Here is a 16,596-nt window from a genome sequence, read left to right on the forward strand (position 1 = left end):
GTAAAAAGGATCATATGACACATTACTGTTCTTGGCTGACAGGACTGAAGCCTGATGTGGGCATCTGCTGTCATAGATACTATAGATAGTGGTGTTATTTCAATATGCCATTACACAATTACAGAGACTGTAAAAAGTCACCTTATTCTACATTACGTGTAAACCTGTGACAAAATTATAACGACACTTGAAAATATTTCTCCAGTAGTTTCTGGCTGTGAGAGTTTGCATAATAAGTGTTTCGTTTAAAAAGAGTCATTTTAATGATACTTTTATTAGTTTTCAAAAATGAAAGGAAATTAAATGTATTTAATTATTTATAAATTAACACCAAATCTGCTTCTAATCAGTTTATAATTGTTATTAAAATAGAAATTGTTTAATATAAAATTTTTTTATATATTTTTGCATATTTTTTCAAGTTCATTATTTTTTTTTGTCTACTATATAAAAATGCCATAAAGGAAAGGGGTATTATAACCTAATTTATCGTAGTTTTGATGTTATATTTTATATTGCGTGGCAGTAGTGGTAAAGGAGCAACATATGTAGCTTTTCCGGCCTCCTTTAGGTCGACCCATGTGTTGTTTTCAGTAGACCCTCTAGACACGACACAGTTAGTAAACATGTCTCAGTTTAGCTGCAAGACTTTTAAGTTTGAAACAGAGTCAAAACTATGAGTCACAAACGTCTGAACCACCATGCAAACAAAATACGGTTCTTTCTTTTTGCTCTGTCACTAAGGCTCCTGTTGCTTTGTGTGTGTCCTCAGCATACACTAAGTTTTAAGCAGAATACTGGGTATGAGCGTGTGCATATATTGCTGTGTCTTTTATACACAATGATTGAAGAATGCTGAATGTTCCCTGCAGGTAATAATTTTATATTTGCGCATGGGCTGAGGAACTGCTGCAGAAGTATTGACTAGGGGGAAAAAATGCAGTTTGTCTTGTAGTCTTGCTCCATATAAGATCAGGTTGTACAGTACACTGACAGCATGGAGTTGTCACAATACACATTTTACACCAACCGGCTTTAGCTTTTCAAGCTGTCACATAAAAAAACGTCTTTTAAAATCGTCTACTTAAATGCGTTATGCAAGTGAACTGGAATCATCCGTCTAATTTATGTGTTACAGTGGTGCTTAATGTGCAGCATTTTATAAACCTCTGTTCATTTCGACCATCTCAGCCTGTCCTCTCATCTATTGTCTTTATCTCAAGGGTTCTTAAATTTTGGAGACAGAGACCTCTTTAATTATGAAATAAATTTCTTAGACCTCCTCAGCATAGATTTTTTTTTTTTTATGAACATAATCCAAGTGTTGGAATATTAGGCACATTATTTAAATAGCCGCAGTAGTATTCTAGTTATTTATTTGAGCCATTAAGCTTTTTATTCCTGAACTTTCCACCAATAGAATGTGTTAGATTCAACTTGGCATTATTTATAAGCCTAATTGTTTGAGCTACTGATGTTTGGATTAAACCTAGAGGTATTGAGAGTGACAAAAATCATTCAAATAGCCTACAATACTGCTGCATTGCTTAACAGACCTAAATTCAGTTTGACTCAAAAATGGAAGCCGGTAAAACGTTATTGATGTGGACAATTGATGCACAATACAATCAGTGTACACTTCCTGGTTAGTACATGTGTACACGTCCCCAGGGTCAAATGCATCTCCCTAAACAACAGCTCAGCAGTTCATTTTAAAGAAAGCAAATATATGCAAAAGGTCCTTCTGCGTATGGGTTTTGTGTTGTATTATATACATATATAACGATTATTTATTTGAATTCATTTCCGTTCAATTTGATTTGTATAGTGTTTTTAATATATGTATCATATATAAATTCAGGATATATATAATAAATTTTACATTTAAAATTACCCCTAATGTACAAGCCACAGGCGACGGTGGTAAAGGAAAACTCTTGAGAAGATGTGAGGAAGAAACCTTCAGAGGAACTATACTTAAACGGGGACCCATCCTTGTCTGTGTGACCCTGTATAATGCAGTTAGAAAACAGAATAATGGTCAACAAAATTTAATCATCTGAAAGAGTGGGGTTGACAAGATGTGAAAGGTGTATTTAAACCCATTCAATTCAAGGGGCTGTTCAGAATAATATTTTTTTTTTATAGATACTATTGCATATTATAACTTTGAAAGTGGTTGGATACGTCTCCAGACACCACTTTAAGAACGTCTGTTTTATCTTGTGCATCTTTTTTTTTCTTTCCTGTAGGATTCCAATGTCAAGATCAAGAAAGTGTCCAAGTTTAAAGACGCAAAGAAAGCTCAGAAGAGAAACTTCAGAGTGAACACCAAAATGGTCTTCACTGAGGGTGGAGAGGTTTGTGTCGTCATCTTGGATGTGTTCATCTGCGTTATTGTACCTGTGAAGGAGATGCCATATTTTTGGTCCACTACTCGTAATATTACAAAAATATTAGGAAATTTGCTCTATTTTCCAGTTTAATATAAGAAGTAGCAAAAACCAGGCTTCTGATTGAATAAATAAATGATTAGTATCACCTTCATGAATTTGTATCATATTAACCATTAATTATGAAACTTGCTTTCGAAGCCATTTACAATCTTTAGAAATATTTAGTCTAACCAGATAAAATAAGTTGGCAAATTATGAGTAATTGAGAACGGTTATGTAACCAGTGTATGTAACTGTTTGGATCATTTTGGTCATTTTACTGCAGGCAGTGCAGCAGTGGCCTCCACTTCAGAGGGCCGTAGTACCAGATGACGAGGAAGACAGCGAAAACGTGGCAGGCATTAACATTGAAGCAGCAAAAGAGCATCTGCGCAAGGAGGACCAAGAGTTTGACAAGAAGGAACACAGCAGGAAGATTAAAGAAAGACACCGGGTAAGACAGCACTTTCCTGTTTATTACCTACACAATTACAATCTCCAATCTGATTGCATGCCGTGCTCTAAGCAATTTAAGGGATTGAATCGTTTATCATTGTTAAATTTCTGCTTTAGCCTATGAGCTGATTTACAGTGTGTTCTGAAAGTATAGAGACCCTTTCACATTTCAAGCTTACTTTAGAATTGCTTCAATTACTTTTTCCTCATCAAGCTGCAGAAGAAACACTTATTAAAAGTATAACCTTAAACAGGCCTCACTGGTATTCAGACAGATTATTCAGATTTTATTGAAGAAGAAACCCTTAGCAAACCTCTCAAGTTTAGTTTGCTTGGGCAAGGAGTGTTGTATAGTTATTTTCAGGTCTCTCCAGAGAGGGGCCACTCAGGGACTTTCTCAGAACTCGCCCAGAACATTGTCCTAGCTCCGTGTGAATCATTAATTTCTCACATTCTCAAAATTTAAAGGTGTCTGGACATTTTCTAACACACCAAACAGGGCAAAATGGGACAAAAGTTAACTTGAGCAAAAAAGCAGATGTTAAATCCAGATATCCATCCAACAAGGTTTGTTTTAAAATCATGTCATGGACAGGTGATGCATATAAAAAATCTAAAACCCCTGTAAAAACGGCAGGTTTTAGTGATGTTAAAAAAATTTAAGCAACATAAATTGTCAGAACTTTTTTAACCCTCAGTGTGAAATTCCGCCATAAAATTTATATGAAAATAACAATTAGAAACATTTTAGGGAAAACAAAAATTGTAATAACCTGGTTGTGTAAGTGTAAAGGCCATCTTCACCAAGTAGAGAAAATACACCAGTCACATTGCCAAGAACTTAACAGGAAGGCTGCCAAGATACCTACAGCAATATAGCAATATAAAAGGAGCTGCAGGAAAATGTTACTGATTATTCTGCATGTGACGACAAGCTCTCATATTCTTCACTTCTCTGTGAGGTATGGGGTAGTGTGGCTAGATGGATGCACTTTCACAAAAAAAAAAAAATACAACCAAGCTGAATTAACTCATGCAAACTAAACCATGTGGCAAAACCAACTCCAAAATCTATAACAAACTACATAATTTCAAAAGGATCATTTGCTGTAAAATAAAAATAAAATGAAAAAAACACTTAAATAACAGCATCCCCACAGTGCAGCATGGTGGTCGCTTCACCATCTTTTAGTGCTGCATTTCAGTAGCCAGAACTGGGTCTTTTTTTAAGGGTGGAGGGAATCATGAATAGTGGAATCCTAAAAGATTTGCACTAAATTGTAACTAGTGAGCTGATAACGAAAAAGAATTTCACCTTTCAGCAGCACGATAATGTTCCAAACCAGATGAGTGGCTGAACCAAAAGGAGACCAAAGTTTTTGAATGATCTAGCCAAAGCCCAGACTTTAATCCAACTAATAATCTGTGGAGTGACCTGAAGCATGCTGTGCACAGATGCTTTTACAAATTAATGGATCTGCAATGTTTTTGCCAAAAAGCGTAATAAAATATGGCAATATGGCAAGCTGATAGACTCCTAACCAAAAACATGAAGCACCTTTTGATTTTATTAAGAGTTTATTTTTTATGTGTATGCACCTATACAACTAGCATATTGAAAGTTCTTTATTTTACCTTTTCCACCTAAAATGTTGAACTTTTTTTTTTTTTTTTTTTTTTTTTAAAATATTTGTATTTTTGTTTTTTTTTTGTTTTTTTGGGTTTGTTTTTTTTTTTTACAACACAAAAATATTATTTCCTTATGTTTTACCTTTATTACTATCAACACTGTCCCTAGTTGAACTATAACAGGAATTAGCTGCCAAATAATACTTGAAAATGCTGATCAAGGAATTGCACTATAATAATTATTTTTGTAGTATATAAATTTATAGCTTCTCAAACTCGCACTGTTGGCACAGTTACCTCTGCTTTGGAAACATGCTACCCAGCACTTTCCTTACACTCCTTATGCCAGGCCTTATTTCTTGTAACAGAGCCAGTTTGATTTAGCCACTGGGTAAGCTAAAGGAAGCCCTTCTGTGTGTGCTGATCACATGTTGAGGCAGATAGGAATAACTGAGATGCCTGTATAGGGTGCACAGCGTTGGGCTTCAGGCAGTGTAATGGAAGCAGGCTCTTGAGTTATTACTGCAGATGCAGCTTTATGATGAGTTTCTAAATGATTTCTTTCCAGCAAGTTCGTACAGTTCGTGCCGCTCAGAGGAAAGCTTTTTTTTTTCTTTCGGCATCAGCAATTCTGTTCAAGTATCGAGAAGAACGCCCAATTTATGTCGACAAGCAGAATTCACATTTTGTTATTGATCTCTAAAGATGCTCAGAAGTGAAGAGGCTTGAAACAGTTACTTCTGAAATTATATATTAAAAAGCACGAGCTTTGAATTCATCAGTCCAATTTGTCCCAGCCTTCTTCCATTTTCTCAAAACTCAAGTCTAACTCTGAGAAAAGGCATCTGCTGTGAACAAATACAGTTCCCATTCATTCTGCTTACATCATTCTCGACCCTGGCAGACATGAAGATTGGTTCAGAGAATAACTTTACTGAATGGAGTCAAAGGTGCGTCTCCTGCATGGCAATTAAAATGATATTAGCCTTGCCCTAAAGACTCTGGTCGACGTGGAGCTTGCGTTCTTCTCATTCGCTTATTTCTAATATATTTTTTGTACTTGTAGCCCTTCTGGAGAGGTTGTGACTTGGACAACAGAGACACAACATATGTGCATTAGCCTCGTTTTAATCTACAAATTTATTACAGTTTTGAGCAATTCGGCAAAATACAGGAAGGTTGTTGCGAACTGTACTGGCATCAATGGAAACTATAGCTAATTTGTTAACCATTTTTACTTCATTTCAGTTGCACATCTTTATTATTATTATTATTAATTTACCAACACCTTCCCAATGTTTACATTCCCAGTATCTTTATATTTCTCTTTTCAACCATAATTCTGCTAATTAAAGACTTTTAAAACCATCAATCATTAGCTAGCTTATGCTCAGCGTCCCTGTTTCCCAGTTCCCTAGCAACAGTGTTTTTATAGCTTTAACCCCTTGAACACTGAGAATATTGGGTGTTGGAAATGTGATTTTCCTTCCAGTCTAGCTAGATTTGCCATACGCTCATAGCTGTGCTTGAAATGTCCCCTTACTTATTATTTACCATGTAGGAAATTCAGGAGCACTTTACAGAACACAGTACTATCAATCCACATGATAATTTGATCTGTTCCAATGGGACCACAACAAATATAAACATGTCACTATAAAATAAAAAGTTTGTTGCATTTAACAGTGAAGCTGTGCAATAAGTGTATTTCATTAGAGGGGTTGTGGACATTTTTGCGCTAGACTGCATAGACAGAGTCGGTTTTAAATACCGAGGTAGTTTAAGCACTATTTATGCTAAAAAATTTCTGCTGTATTCATGTGACTTATATTATTGTGCACGTCTTTTCTCTCGTCAGTGGCTTTGTCTGGAAGAAGCAGAACTCAGAGTACCTTCTATGCATAATAAAGCTAGCCTAAATACCATTTCATTTGTATTTCCATCCTCTCAGTGACAATGTGAAGCAGTAATCCAATAATTAGCAATTCAAACACAATACTCATATCGGGTCCACTCTGGAGCCTAGCCACTCTGCATTTCTTTTTCCACTCGGCATTTCTTTTTACCGCTCCTCCAGCAATCTTCTTGATGAAGTGCAGAACCTGATTAAACTTCTAGACAGTTTTTTTTCTCCCCTCACTCACAAATCCAAACTACAGCTAATCCAAGTCGCTTCCGTAACACTAATCCAGTTGCATAGCAGCAGCATTTAATCTGCAGTACACCCAGAGCATCGCAAATCAGATATTTATGGATATTCATGGCTCGTACATAATCTTAGCCTAAAAGCATTTTCATCTCTGCGTATTGGATATCCATAACAATATATCTGTATTCACCTGTCCAGAAGCAAGGTTTATCCATGCATATCATTAGAGATTCATACTTATTTTTCCATCATACACCTCCCAAATGGGTTTAGGTATATCAAGACTGATCATTTCACCATGTGTGGATGCTTTGTGTTTTTAAAGAAATTAAAGCTCATGAAATACAACTGATAACTCATATCTTATAAGCCACAGCACTTCGGTGGTTATAGTGTTTGCTACTTTAATAGTCTATTTATCTTTCAGCCCACTGCATTAGGGAAGGCAGTTTACTTGAGAACATTTAGTTTTGTTTTGTTTGTGTCCTCCTTTTTGAAGGGCATGTCCAGTTTTTATCAGTCAGATTGTGCCCTGTCTGCACTGTCTCCTACACTTTCTATCGCTATGCTCTTTTATTCGTCCTTTCTCGTCTCTTCTTCCAGCACAGCTGCGTGTCGCTTTGCTCTTTAGTGTGACTGATGATATGTTTGCTTTTGTATCATGCTCTGCTTACATAAGGGCACCGGAGTGCAGAGCTTGTGTTGGCTTCAGCTTCAGTGCAGTTGATCAATCTGTTTTGTGTTTACCTAACAGGAGAAAAGGCTGAAAGAGAAGGCGGAACGAAGAGAAGCAAGCAAACTGGCTAAAGAGGTGGGTTCGACAATACTTTGTCTAACATGGCTATTGGATTGCACTTCTGTAATGATGGAAATTGATTATGTTTCCGCTGTTATAACTTGGTAATCACCAGATTTGAGAGTTGAATGGATTAGTCATAGTGTTTGTCTGCGTCTCAACTGAAGCAAGGCTATTTTAAAAGCCTGTGAGAAACAGTTTCTCACAGTCAAAGGCTGACATATAAAAAGGAGGTTATCAGACCTTTAACCTAAAATTTTCCTGTCTGAGAAACCGTATGTGAGTCACAAGAATATAGTGGTGCCCTTAGTATGCAGCCCGTCGATGGACAGCCCATAATTTTGCACTGGCAGCTGTCGCATGTCCACTCTCTCTCACCACTTGGGGATATCTAAGTCTACATCCATATGGAAATACAGCTGCTCATTCAATTGTCTTCTGATCAATGCAGCAGCCTATCCAAGGGCGGTTCATTATTCATCAAAACCCCTAGCCTCCCCAACAGAGAATTCCCCTGGCACTCATCCAAGCCCAGCACAATGTCAAATCCCTGCCCAGCCTCAGCATTCAGTATGCGTGTCCAATCTTTCTGCTTCTGAGCCCAGCTGATCATTACACCTGTAAATGAAGGCATTACAAGTGAGGCAAGGGAGAGATTCACTTTAATAGAGATCTCTGCTAGAGATGGATAATATAAACACAATTTTATATAATAGTATGCATCACGGTGCATGCAGTTTTATGGAAAATTAAAAAGGCTCTTATGATTTCAATTAATCAGCTTACTGGAGACTTTAAAACACAAATCATTTTGTATGTAAAAACATTATATTCCAAGGCCACTATGAGGTTTTCCATCCAGCTCTTTAAATGTGTATTTTGAGAATAGAAATATTAAAAAGAAAATAATTTGAAAAAAATTTAGCTGAGGTGAAAAATCTGGTGCATCAATAAGAGAAATTGTGAAAATATCATGGGGCCAGAGGTGTTTATTTATTTATTTATTTATTTATTTATTTTTAAATGTATAAATGATGACGTTTAAATGTTATCATGTTTCAGTGCTATATCCCGAGCTCCAAACATAATCATAGCAGGGGCTTACATTCGCACGACAGCTTTCATTTAATCAATTTCATTTCATCAATGAAAGCTACATGAAATATCTCTGTGGCCCAGGCCAGGATAAAGCTGTTACTGAAAATAAATGAATGAACGAATGAACAGCACACAGTAAATTTATCCATTTCTGTCCCCTACAAAGATACCTTTGCATTTCCTTTTGCCTGCGGTTTACTTCAATTCTTATTTCTGTAAAGCTGCACTGTGACCGTGTATGTCGTTAAAAGCGTTAAACAAATATAGAAATTCAGGATATCAGTTTACAATGAATACTATTTTTATGTCATTTGGTTATAAAATTACATAATATTTGAATTGGAACTCTATTATCTATTTCTCATTAGGGCCAGTTTCCAACAAATATCCTCTCAGTATGTAGAATATTAAATATAATTAGAAAAAGAAAAAGAAAAACATCCTGAAAAGTAATTGTATTTTTTAGAATTGCCTGCAGTTCCCCATAAAAACATGGGTCATATTCTATTACAATTCCTTGAACTTATTTTTTAAAATGGTTTAAATTTTTATTTGCACACACTCATGTATTAATAATGAAACAAACCATAGAACAAATATCTAGAAAATCTTTATAGTCACTAGTAGCAGTGCTGAGCCACAAACTATTCTGACTGTAGTACAAAACCACTCGGTTTTTCATAATCATCAAGGTTTTACAAGGTTGAGTTTGGTTGTTGTGGGTAGTAGCTGAACTTTAATTTACTCTATAAAAGAACACCTCATTCATTCTGATAATTTATAGTTTAATTAACGTTGAATGGAATATATATGAAAAGAATATCCTTTTATCACTTGCATTATAACTGCAGTATTTCCCTCAGCAGTCTTAAAGTTAATACGAGTGTTAGAAAACAACATGGTCACGAATTCAAAAGTGCTGTGATATAACTGTTTTTGGTGTACAGCTTTGAAAGTGGGATGAAAATCTGATTATTTTTCTGCCATGTTCCTCAAAAGCAATATACATGACTGAAGTCTCGCTTAGACAGCCGGTTTACGCATGAGAAAACATACACTGGCATATTTAGTGAAATTTTGATCTGTTGAAGGAACATAATTAATACAAATGGGTGTGCATTGACACAAGTTAACGTGTTAATAAGTCAACACATTATTCTCCTTGAACTCATTGGTTGTGGTGCGTTTTGTCAAATGATTGGCACGAAGACTCACCAGTGTGGCTACATTGTGCATGATGATTACTGTGTAATCCTTTAATTTGCTTTTATCAATATTAAAGCAGGCACACTTAATCAGCTTGAAACAAAAACAGCCTTATTTTCATTGTGGCCTGTGAAGTGTGAGCATAACATTGCCTTGGGGGACTTCTTTAATGTAGCGCGCTTATGAATGATGAACACTGTTTTAGGGCTAGATCAGCTGATTAATTAGTGCTCTGTGCAAACACGTAGCCTTAAATCAGTAGCTTAGGCTTGTAGGGTCAAATATAAGAACATTATTACTGTGCTATTAATCATATTAATAACAATTAGTCTTGCACCAGATATTATTGTTGGAACTTTCCACGGGCTGCAGTCTGTGAGAGAAACAACCAGTTTGTTAATCACATTTGAACGAACATTATAAAGAATCGGTTCACACGGAAAATCTGCTGGCCGTGTTTTCATCTATGCAGACATTACAGACATTAAAGTTGGGATGCATGCAAGATGCTTTAAAACATAAGAGTGTGAAGTTTACCAATACCAAAGAGAGTACAGAATGTTTGCTTTCACGCTTCTTTCCTCTTTTGTCACACAGTAGAGAACACATTTAATGTGTAATCTTACAGGAAGCATCTGCAAGGCAGGTGGAATGTGGCTGAATTTAAAAGCACTGCAATCTGTGTTGGCAATCTGTTTTTTCTAAAATAAAAAAAAAAATCAAGAGTTTTAGAAAATTGACCAATGCTTTTAATTTATTTTACTTTATATATCTTTTGTTTTCTACCTTTCAATCAATCATGTAGCAACTTGAGGTGCACCTGAGAAAACAGAAAATTGGCATAGAACCATAGATCCATTATGACATAAAAATAAATTTAAAATAAAAAATACTTCAATTTCCAAAGTGCAATGTAACTGCAATGAAATGTATCAATGTCTTTCAGAAAGAACTTAAAACAGAGAAATGGAAGGGGGGGGCATGATTGGTGGAGAGAGTCAGGGAGTGAGAGATGAAGGAGAGAGAGAGGTGGACAGAGAAAGAAAGACAGATATATATATATATATGTACAGACAAAGAAAGATATGGAGGAAGAGAGAACGCAAGAGACAGGCAGAGAGAGCGAGAATAAGAAGGAATCCAAAGAGATAGACAGAAAAGGAGAAGCAAAGAAAGAGGGGAAAAAGAGAAAGATAATATGAAAAATAGAAAAATATGATGTTTGAACAAAAGGATCTTCCAGCAGTGATGTTTTTTGACGTGAGTTGTGTCAGTTCAACTCTGATCCTGTTAAATGAGGAACTGATCAGAGACCTCAGTAATAGTGAACTTGTGGGAAGACTTTGTGAATACATACAGAACAACCCTTGCATTTTTGAATGCACTCTTTAATCTAGGCTCTGTCTTTTTGAGCAGTGGGAGTGAAACATAGCTGTCGTGTGGTGATGAGAATTCGTAATTGCAGTACTGGGGTTTAATTGTGATTGCAGTACACGGTCAGTGCATCCTGTAGAATTGTTTAATGATTGCTTGTCTGCCTGAATGAATTGATGTCGTAATAATTAATTTGATATAAAAGACTGGTCACGAAAGCTTCCTGTTTTTTTTTTTGTTTGGTTTTGTTTGGTTGTTTTTTTTTTTTCTAAAAATGCATTACAGTAAACGTGAAGTACGGTGACTTGCAGAGCTGAAACTCTTAAGCCCGGAATATCAATGCTGAACATCAACAACATGTTCAGATAGTGACATTGCTCTGATGAGGTTGTAAAATATAAATCGGTTGGGTTTTTATTCAGTTATTCATCTGCAAATGCTAGCTGTGTGGTGCAATTGCTTTTGGACTTGTTTATGTGCGTGTATGACGTATGTATACACAAGAACTGATGAGACGTGCTTTGCGCGATAGATGACATGAATTTCAAGTAGTTGCAAGCTGCAGCCGTTTTAGGAAATGATTTCCCGGGCTGAAGTGATGGTGCGGAGTTTGGGAGGGTGAGATTGAAGAGTTATTTAAAGCAGGGAGCGAAGTGATGAATGTGTAAGTGAGAATGCGTTCAGTGTTGTGACTGGTGAGACAGGCGCCTAGGCCGAGTTCAAGTAAATGTCGGGGAAGGAAAAATGACGCTGCATGCTAACCTAATGCATTCTAATCACACCTTGCTAACAAGTGTGCAGCCATTTATATCCTGAGAAGTTGCTCATTGTAGTCTATCCACACACTCAGGATTTTGCTATATTGCTATATGCGCTTTTGTTTTTGTTCCTTCTCTGGAACTCCTGCTTTGTCTCTCAGCAATCACTGTAAATCATCGAAGTTTCAGCGTTACACATGTGGACATGAGTGTTAGAACCACAACTGTGTCAGCAGAATTTTTAATGAAACTCACACAGCACAGTAGCGACGTCTCAAAATCCCTTAATACACAGAAATTTGCATCTAATCCCCAAACATGCAGGTTTATATCCAGACTTATTCTCTGTTTCAGTTGAGTATTAAGGTTTAAAATCATCATCATTAATTATTATCATAAGCCAAATATTGAACAGTTTATAGCAACAGAATGCACCCTTTTCTTTTACATTTTGCATTGATTATGGAATAAAACATGACCCTGAGTTACTGCTACCACTAAAAAATTATTCGTTTTTCCAATAACACCATGACCTGAAAATCGTTATTTCTCATAATCTAAAGCAATTTGCTGGCAATTTAATTAGTAATACTTTTAATGTTATTACGTTTAATGTTGAGAAACATCTACAAGGTTCCTATTACTACATATCACCTATGCCAGGGGTCGGCAACCCGCGACTCCGGAGCCACAAGTGGCTCTTTCATCCCTCTGCTGCGGCTCCCTGTAGATTTGGAAAATAAATATTTGTTAAATTTATTTTCTTTTAGTTAGCTAGTTTTTAAAAAAGATGTAATTCTAAACGCTAAGGTTATAATGCTCTTGTAACATTAAAATAAACCGTGTTTAATTTTTTTTGTCGCTCAAAATATGCGTCATAACTGCCGACTTGCGAAATCCGACACACAGAAGCAGACGCAGTTTTGGTTTGCTGCAGCCAGCAAGTTAAAATTTTGATGTCATGAACACGAAGAGGACTCAATTAGACATTGAACATTTTATTTGAAAGTAACCTTCAACCCAGCGTCTTTTTTTGTTAAGGTTAGTTTAAACTGTTCAAAATATATTTGTTTGCCTGCAGAAATAAAATTTTGTTTACTCTGTAGCAGATCATTGATTTCATAAATGCAACACACTACAGTTTTTTCTATACTTTCCAGGTAAAGGTAAAAAACGATATATGCAGTGTTATCTTCATTTTAGATGTCAAAAGCGTTTTGTGGCTCCCTGTGTTTTTTTTTTTCCTGTGGGAAACGGGTCCAAATGGCTCTTTAAGGTTGCCGACCCCTGACCTATGCTATCAGTCATTCCATCTCTATTCTTTGTTTTGAAGTTAATAAGACGGAACAAAAATGTTTCCTTTCAGAACTGCTATTGTTAAAAGTCTCAAGTGTTTGCTCAAATGTTAAAGTTTTACCACAGAAATAATTTTTTCTTTGGAAAAAAGTCAGTATTATTAACCAAACTTAAGAGAGAACTGCTTTTTGTGATGTATTTTGTCTTGAACTGAAAGTTGAGAAAAGGAGACTTGCTTCATGGCCTTTTTACAAGAATAAACAACTATAAAAAGGATAAAAAGTATTAAAAAAAAAAGTCTTTTTTACGTTCGTAAATTTTAAATGCAAACTGTGTGCAAATTGCTGTGAGGAACTGAAGCACTTTGGAAAATCCTGTAACTCCATCTGTAGATTATTTTCAAAAAACAGCATACTCAAGTTTTCTTACATCGATTTATTACACTAAGTAACTTTCCCTGGGTTCAAAAATATCTCAGTTGACTAAGTTTTCTTTTTTGCACAGCTAATAATGTGTAGAGACTGAATGGATCAGTAGATGAAACTTGTCTAATTGCAATATACTGACTCTTTATTCTACTCAAGTTCACCAACCATGTATTAGCTTTTCTAGTCTTTCTCCATTTTAACTAGCTAAACAGGAATTTGTTCCACAACACGTTACTCTTTACTGATGTATTTCGGGCCTTTATTTTAAACAGGAGAAGAAAAGGAAGGCTGGTGTTTGCGATGAGGAGGAGGAGGAGGAGGAGGATGAAGAGGTGGTGGCGTACCTGTCAGGGGCTGATGATGAAGAGTTTGACCCCAGCATACTCCCCGACCCTGACAAAGTACGCAATTCAGAGGATGAAGATGAAGAAAGGTAAGTCTGCCTTTATGAAAAGGCTGAGATATTTTTATCTTACTTATCCATTTCATATTCCTCTACTTCTGTGAAAAAAGCAGCACATAATTTCAGTGTTGCTGTGCTTCTTCTTCATACTCTCTTTTCTTTATTGCTTCCTGTCTTTTCAGTCTCTCTGAAATCTTTGTGGAATTCTGCGGCCTCATAAGGATTACAATTCTGTTGAATTAAATTCAGGTTTATTTGTCTAGCACTTTGAATAATAGACCTTCTCTCAAAGCAGCTTTACAAAAATCTGATTTCTGTCGTCATTTTAATTATGAACAGTAGTTCTGAAGTGATCATTTCTTAGGACGCTGAAATCTGCCGTGTCTTAGTGAGATTATCCACTGCAGCACGAAGGTGAGGAATAGACTGGGACATGATTTTAAAATAATTTATGAACCAAGCGGCTTCAGTAACAAAACTCTAAACTACATGTTTGTCATCTTAAATAAACCTGTAACATGTTTCACATGATACAGTACTGTTGAAAGTTTACATCCCCTGTATTTGGATACGTGGGGAAAAAGAACTGCAGCTGTTTTACAAATTATCAACAAAAAGAAGAGCTCACTAAATTTGTTGATGAGAATGAGCAACTGAACGAATATCTTTTGGAGGATAGAAAAGAGTTCATTCACTTCCAGAGAATTGCAGAATCAGTGCAAAAGGTCTTAACTATGACATCCTTAACCCTGACAAAGAGACGCATGTGCTTTTACTCATTGCTTCCTTATTTTCTTTGCCCTGCCCTCTTTTTTGATGGACGGCCTACAAGCTACAGTACCTGTTTTTGGACATGGGTTGCATTGTCTCTGCAGTGTAGATATATAGTGCTTGATTTTCTGCCTTGTGACTTTTGTGTAATTTGCTGAGATGTACAGTAACTCCGAAGCATTCTATACGAAAAGCGAACCAGAGCATCGAATCATAAGCCTGTAATTATCTCAAAATGAGAAATTGATTCTTGCTGTACTTAATTACTGCAAAGGCTCTCACCGGGTCTGTTGGGTCTACACTTTGATTAGGTTTGCAGCACAGTCACTCCTGTGTGTATGAGCCTCGGACTGCACTGCATAATTGCTTCTCAGAAGAAGTTATTCCCTTATACATGAACAAGATTCATTTATTGTTGGCGGTGTAAGGCATTGATCCCTGTGCTGGCAGTAAACTGTCTATAAAACGTGTAATTATGTCCAGATTTAAAGCAGGGGATGCAGTGAGATAAGGCCTTATGTCTAAAATGTACTGTATACAAACAGGGTTCTGTAGTGTGGGTGTTTTACTTGAATTTGTCCCCTTTACATTAATGCAAGATGAATTTAGACTTCGGAGCACATGTATGCAAGCAGATGTAGACCTCTGAAGCCTAGCACACCTCCACATTATTATTTACTAGATTAACAAAAGTGATTAAAAAGCTTTTCACACAGCAGTTGGCTCTCTGCTCCACATGTCTCCACTTCATGTTCGAAAGGTCAGAATTTCCCACAAATCATTTTTCACCTCGTACACTGGTTTTTGCTTCCCTAGCAACCGAGCCAAAGCTGTGGGCACAGTCACGTTGGTTCTCGTTTGTCTCCACCCATAAACGGAGCCTAACAATTTTCAGATCCATGTGCAAATCCTTAAGAGCACATCTCACATAGTGCTGGAACAAATTGTAACTTAACATTACTAGCAAATACATAATCACCTCACATTTTAAGTTGATGTTTGAAAAGGAATGTAAAAATGTTGACCAAGAAAACATCACAGCAAGTACCAAGTTTATTCCCAGCTTTAACACTATTTTAGTCGTGGCCAGATCCAAATCACCAGCAAGTTCTGAATATTCATATTACAGCAAACACCAGGGGGAAGATAAGAAATTGTCTGCACTCTGACAAGAAAGAAAAGTGTAAAATTGTTCTCTTACACTCCTGGCCACATATTAGTACTTTAAAAATCTGGCACGGTTTGATGGAAGCATTTAATAAATTAACACTAATAACCCAATATCACAAGGCAATTATAAAATCTCAAACATCTATTAATCAATTTAGTAAAGTAATAAGGAAGCTGGGAAATAACAGCCACCAGCTTTAATTAGCCTCAGAGAAGGTGTGACTGCCTTTTTGATGCGTTCTAACATCATCTTTTAAAGTCTGCACCGCTGTTACTCTGTGTTCAGAAGATTACATGAGAGAATTTTAGAACAGTTAGACTCAAAGTATTTTCTTAATTAATTAATATTTAATGCTCAATTGAATAGGTTTTTAAATTTGAGGAGATTTACACTGTTTTCTTTCTGGTTTTAGGCAACCTGTGGTTACTTTTTTGCTTTTCTTTTATTTTTATTCCTGCAAGTTGAATTAATTTTATTCATTTATTCCTAGCGTATTTCACATTCCTTCTTCTCTTCCCCCTTCCACCTTTCCTGCTTCCCTTTCCTCTCTCTTCCCTTCCCTTCCCTTCCCTTCCCTCCCACTGTGCCTGTTCCATTTACTGTTCCTGTGGCTTTGTGTGTCTGTG

General features: G+C 36.3%; 1 protein-coding gene across 2 annotated transcripts in view; it reads left to right on the top strand.

Moving 5' to 3' along the window:
- Window positions 1-16,596, top strand: part of ddx10 (DEAD (Asp-Glu-Ala-Asp) box polypeptide 10) — a 33,216-nt gene that overhangs the window by 13,977 nt on the left and 2,643 nt on the right. For both annotated transcript variants that reach the window (XM_060890762.1, XM_060890763.1), the window contains exons 14-17: window positions 2,253-2,360; window positions 2,722-2,889; window positions 7,424-7,480; window positions 13,898-14,058. In XM_060890762.1, coding sequence (XP_060746745.1) covers window positions 2,253-2,360; window positions 2,722-2,889; window positions 7,424-7,480; window positions 13,898-14,058 — 494 coding nt within the window. The remainder of the gene's footprint in view (window positions 1-2,252; window positions 2,361-2,721; window positions 2,890-7,423; window positions 7,481-13,897; window positions 14,059-16,596) is intronic.

This window comes from Tachysurus vachellii, chromosome 17 (assembly GCF_030014155.1).
Source record: "Tachysurus vachellii isolate PV-2020 chromosome 17, HZAU_Pvac_v1, whole genome shotgun sequence".
In the NCBI taxonomy this organism is placed as follows: Eukaryota; Metazoa; Chordata; class Actinopteri; order Siluriformes; family Bagridae; genus Tachysurus; species Tachysurus vachellii.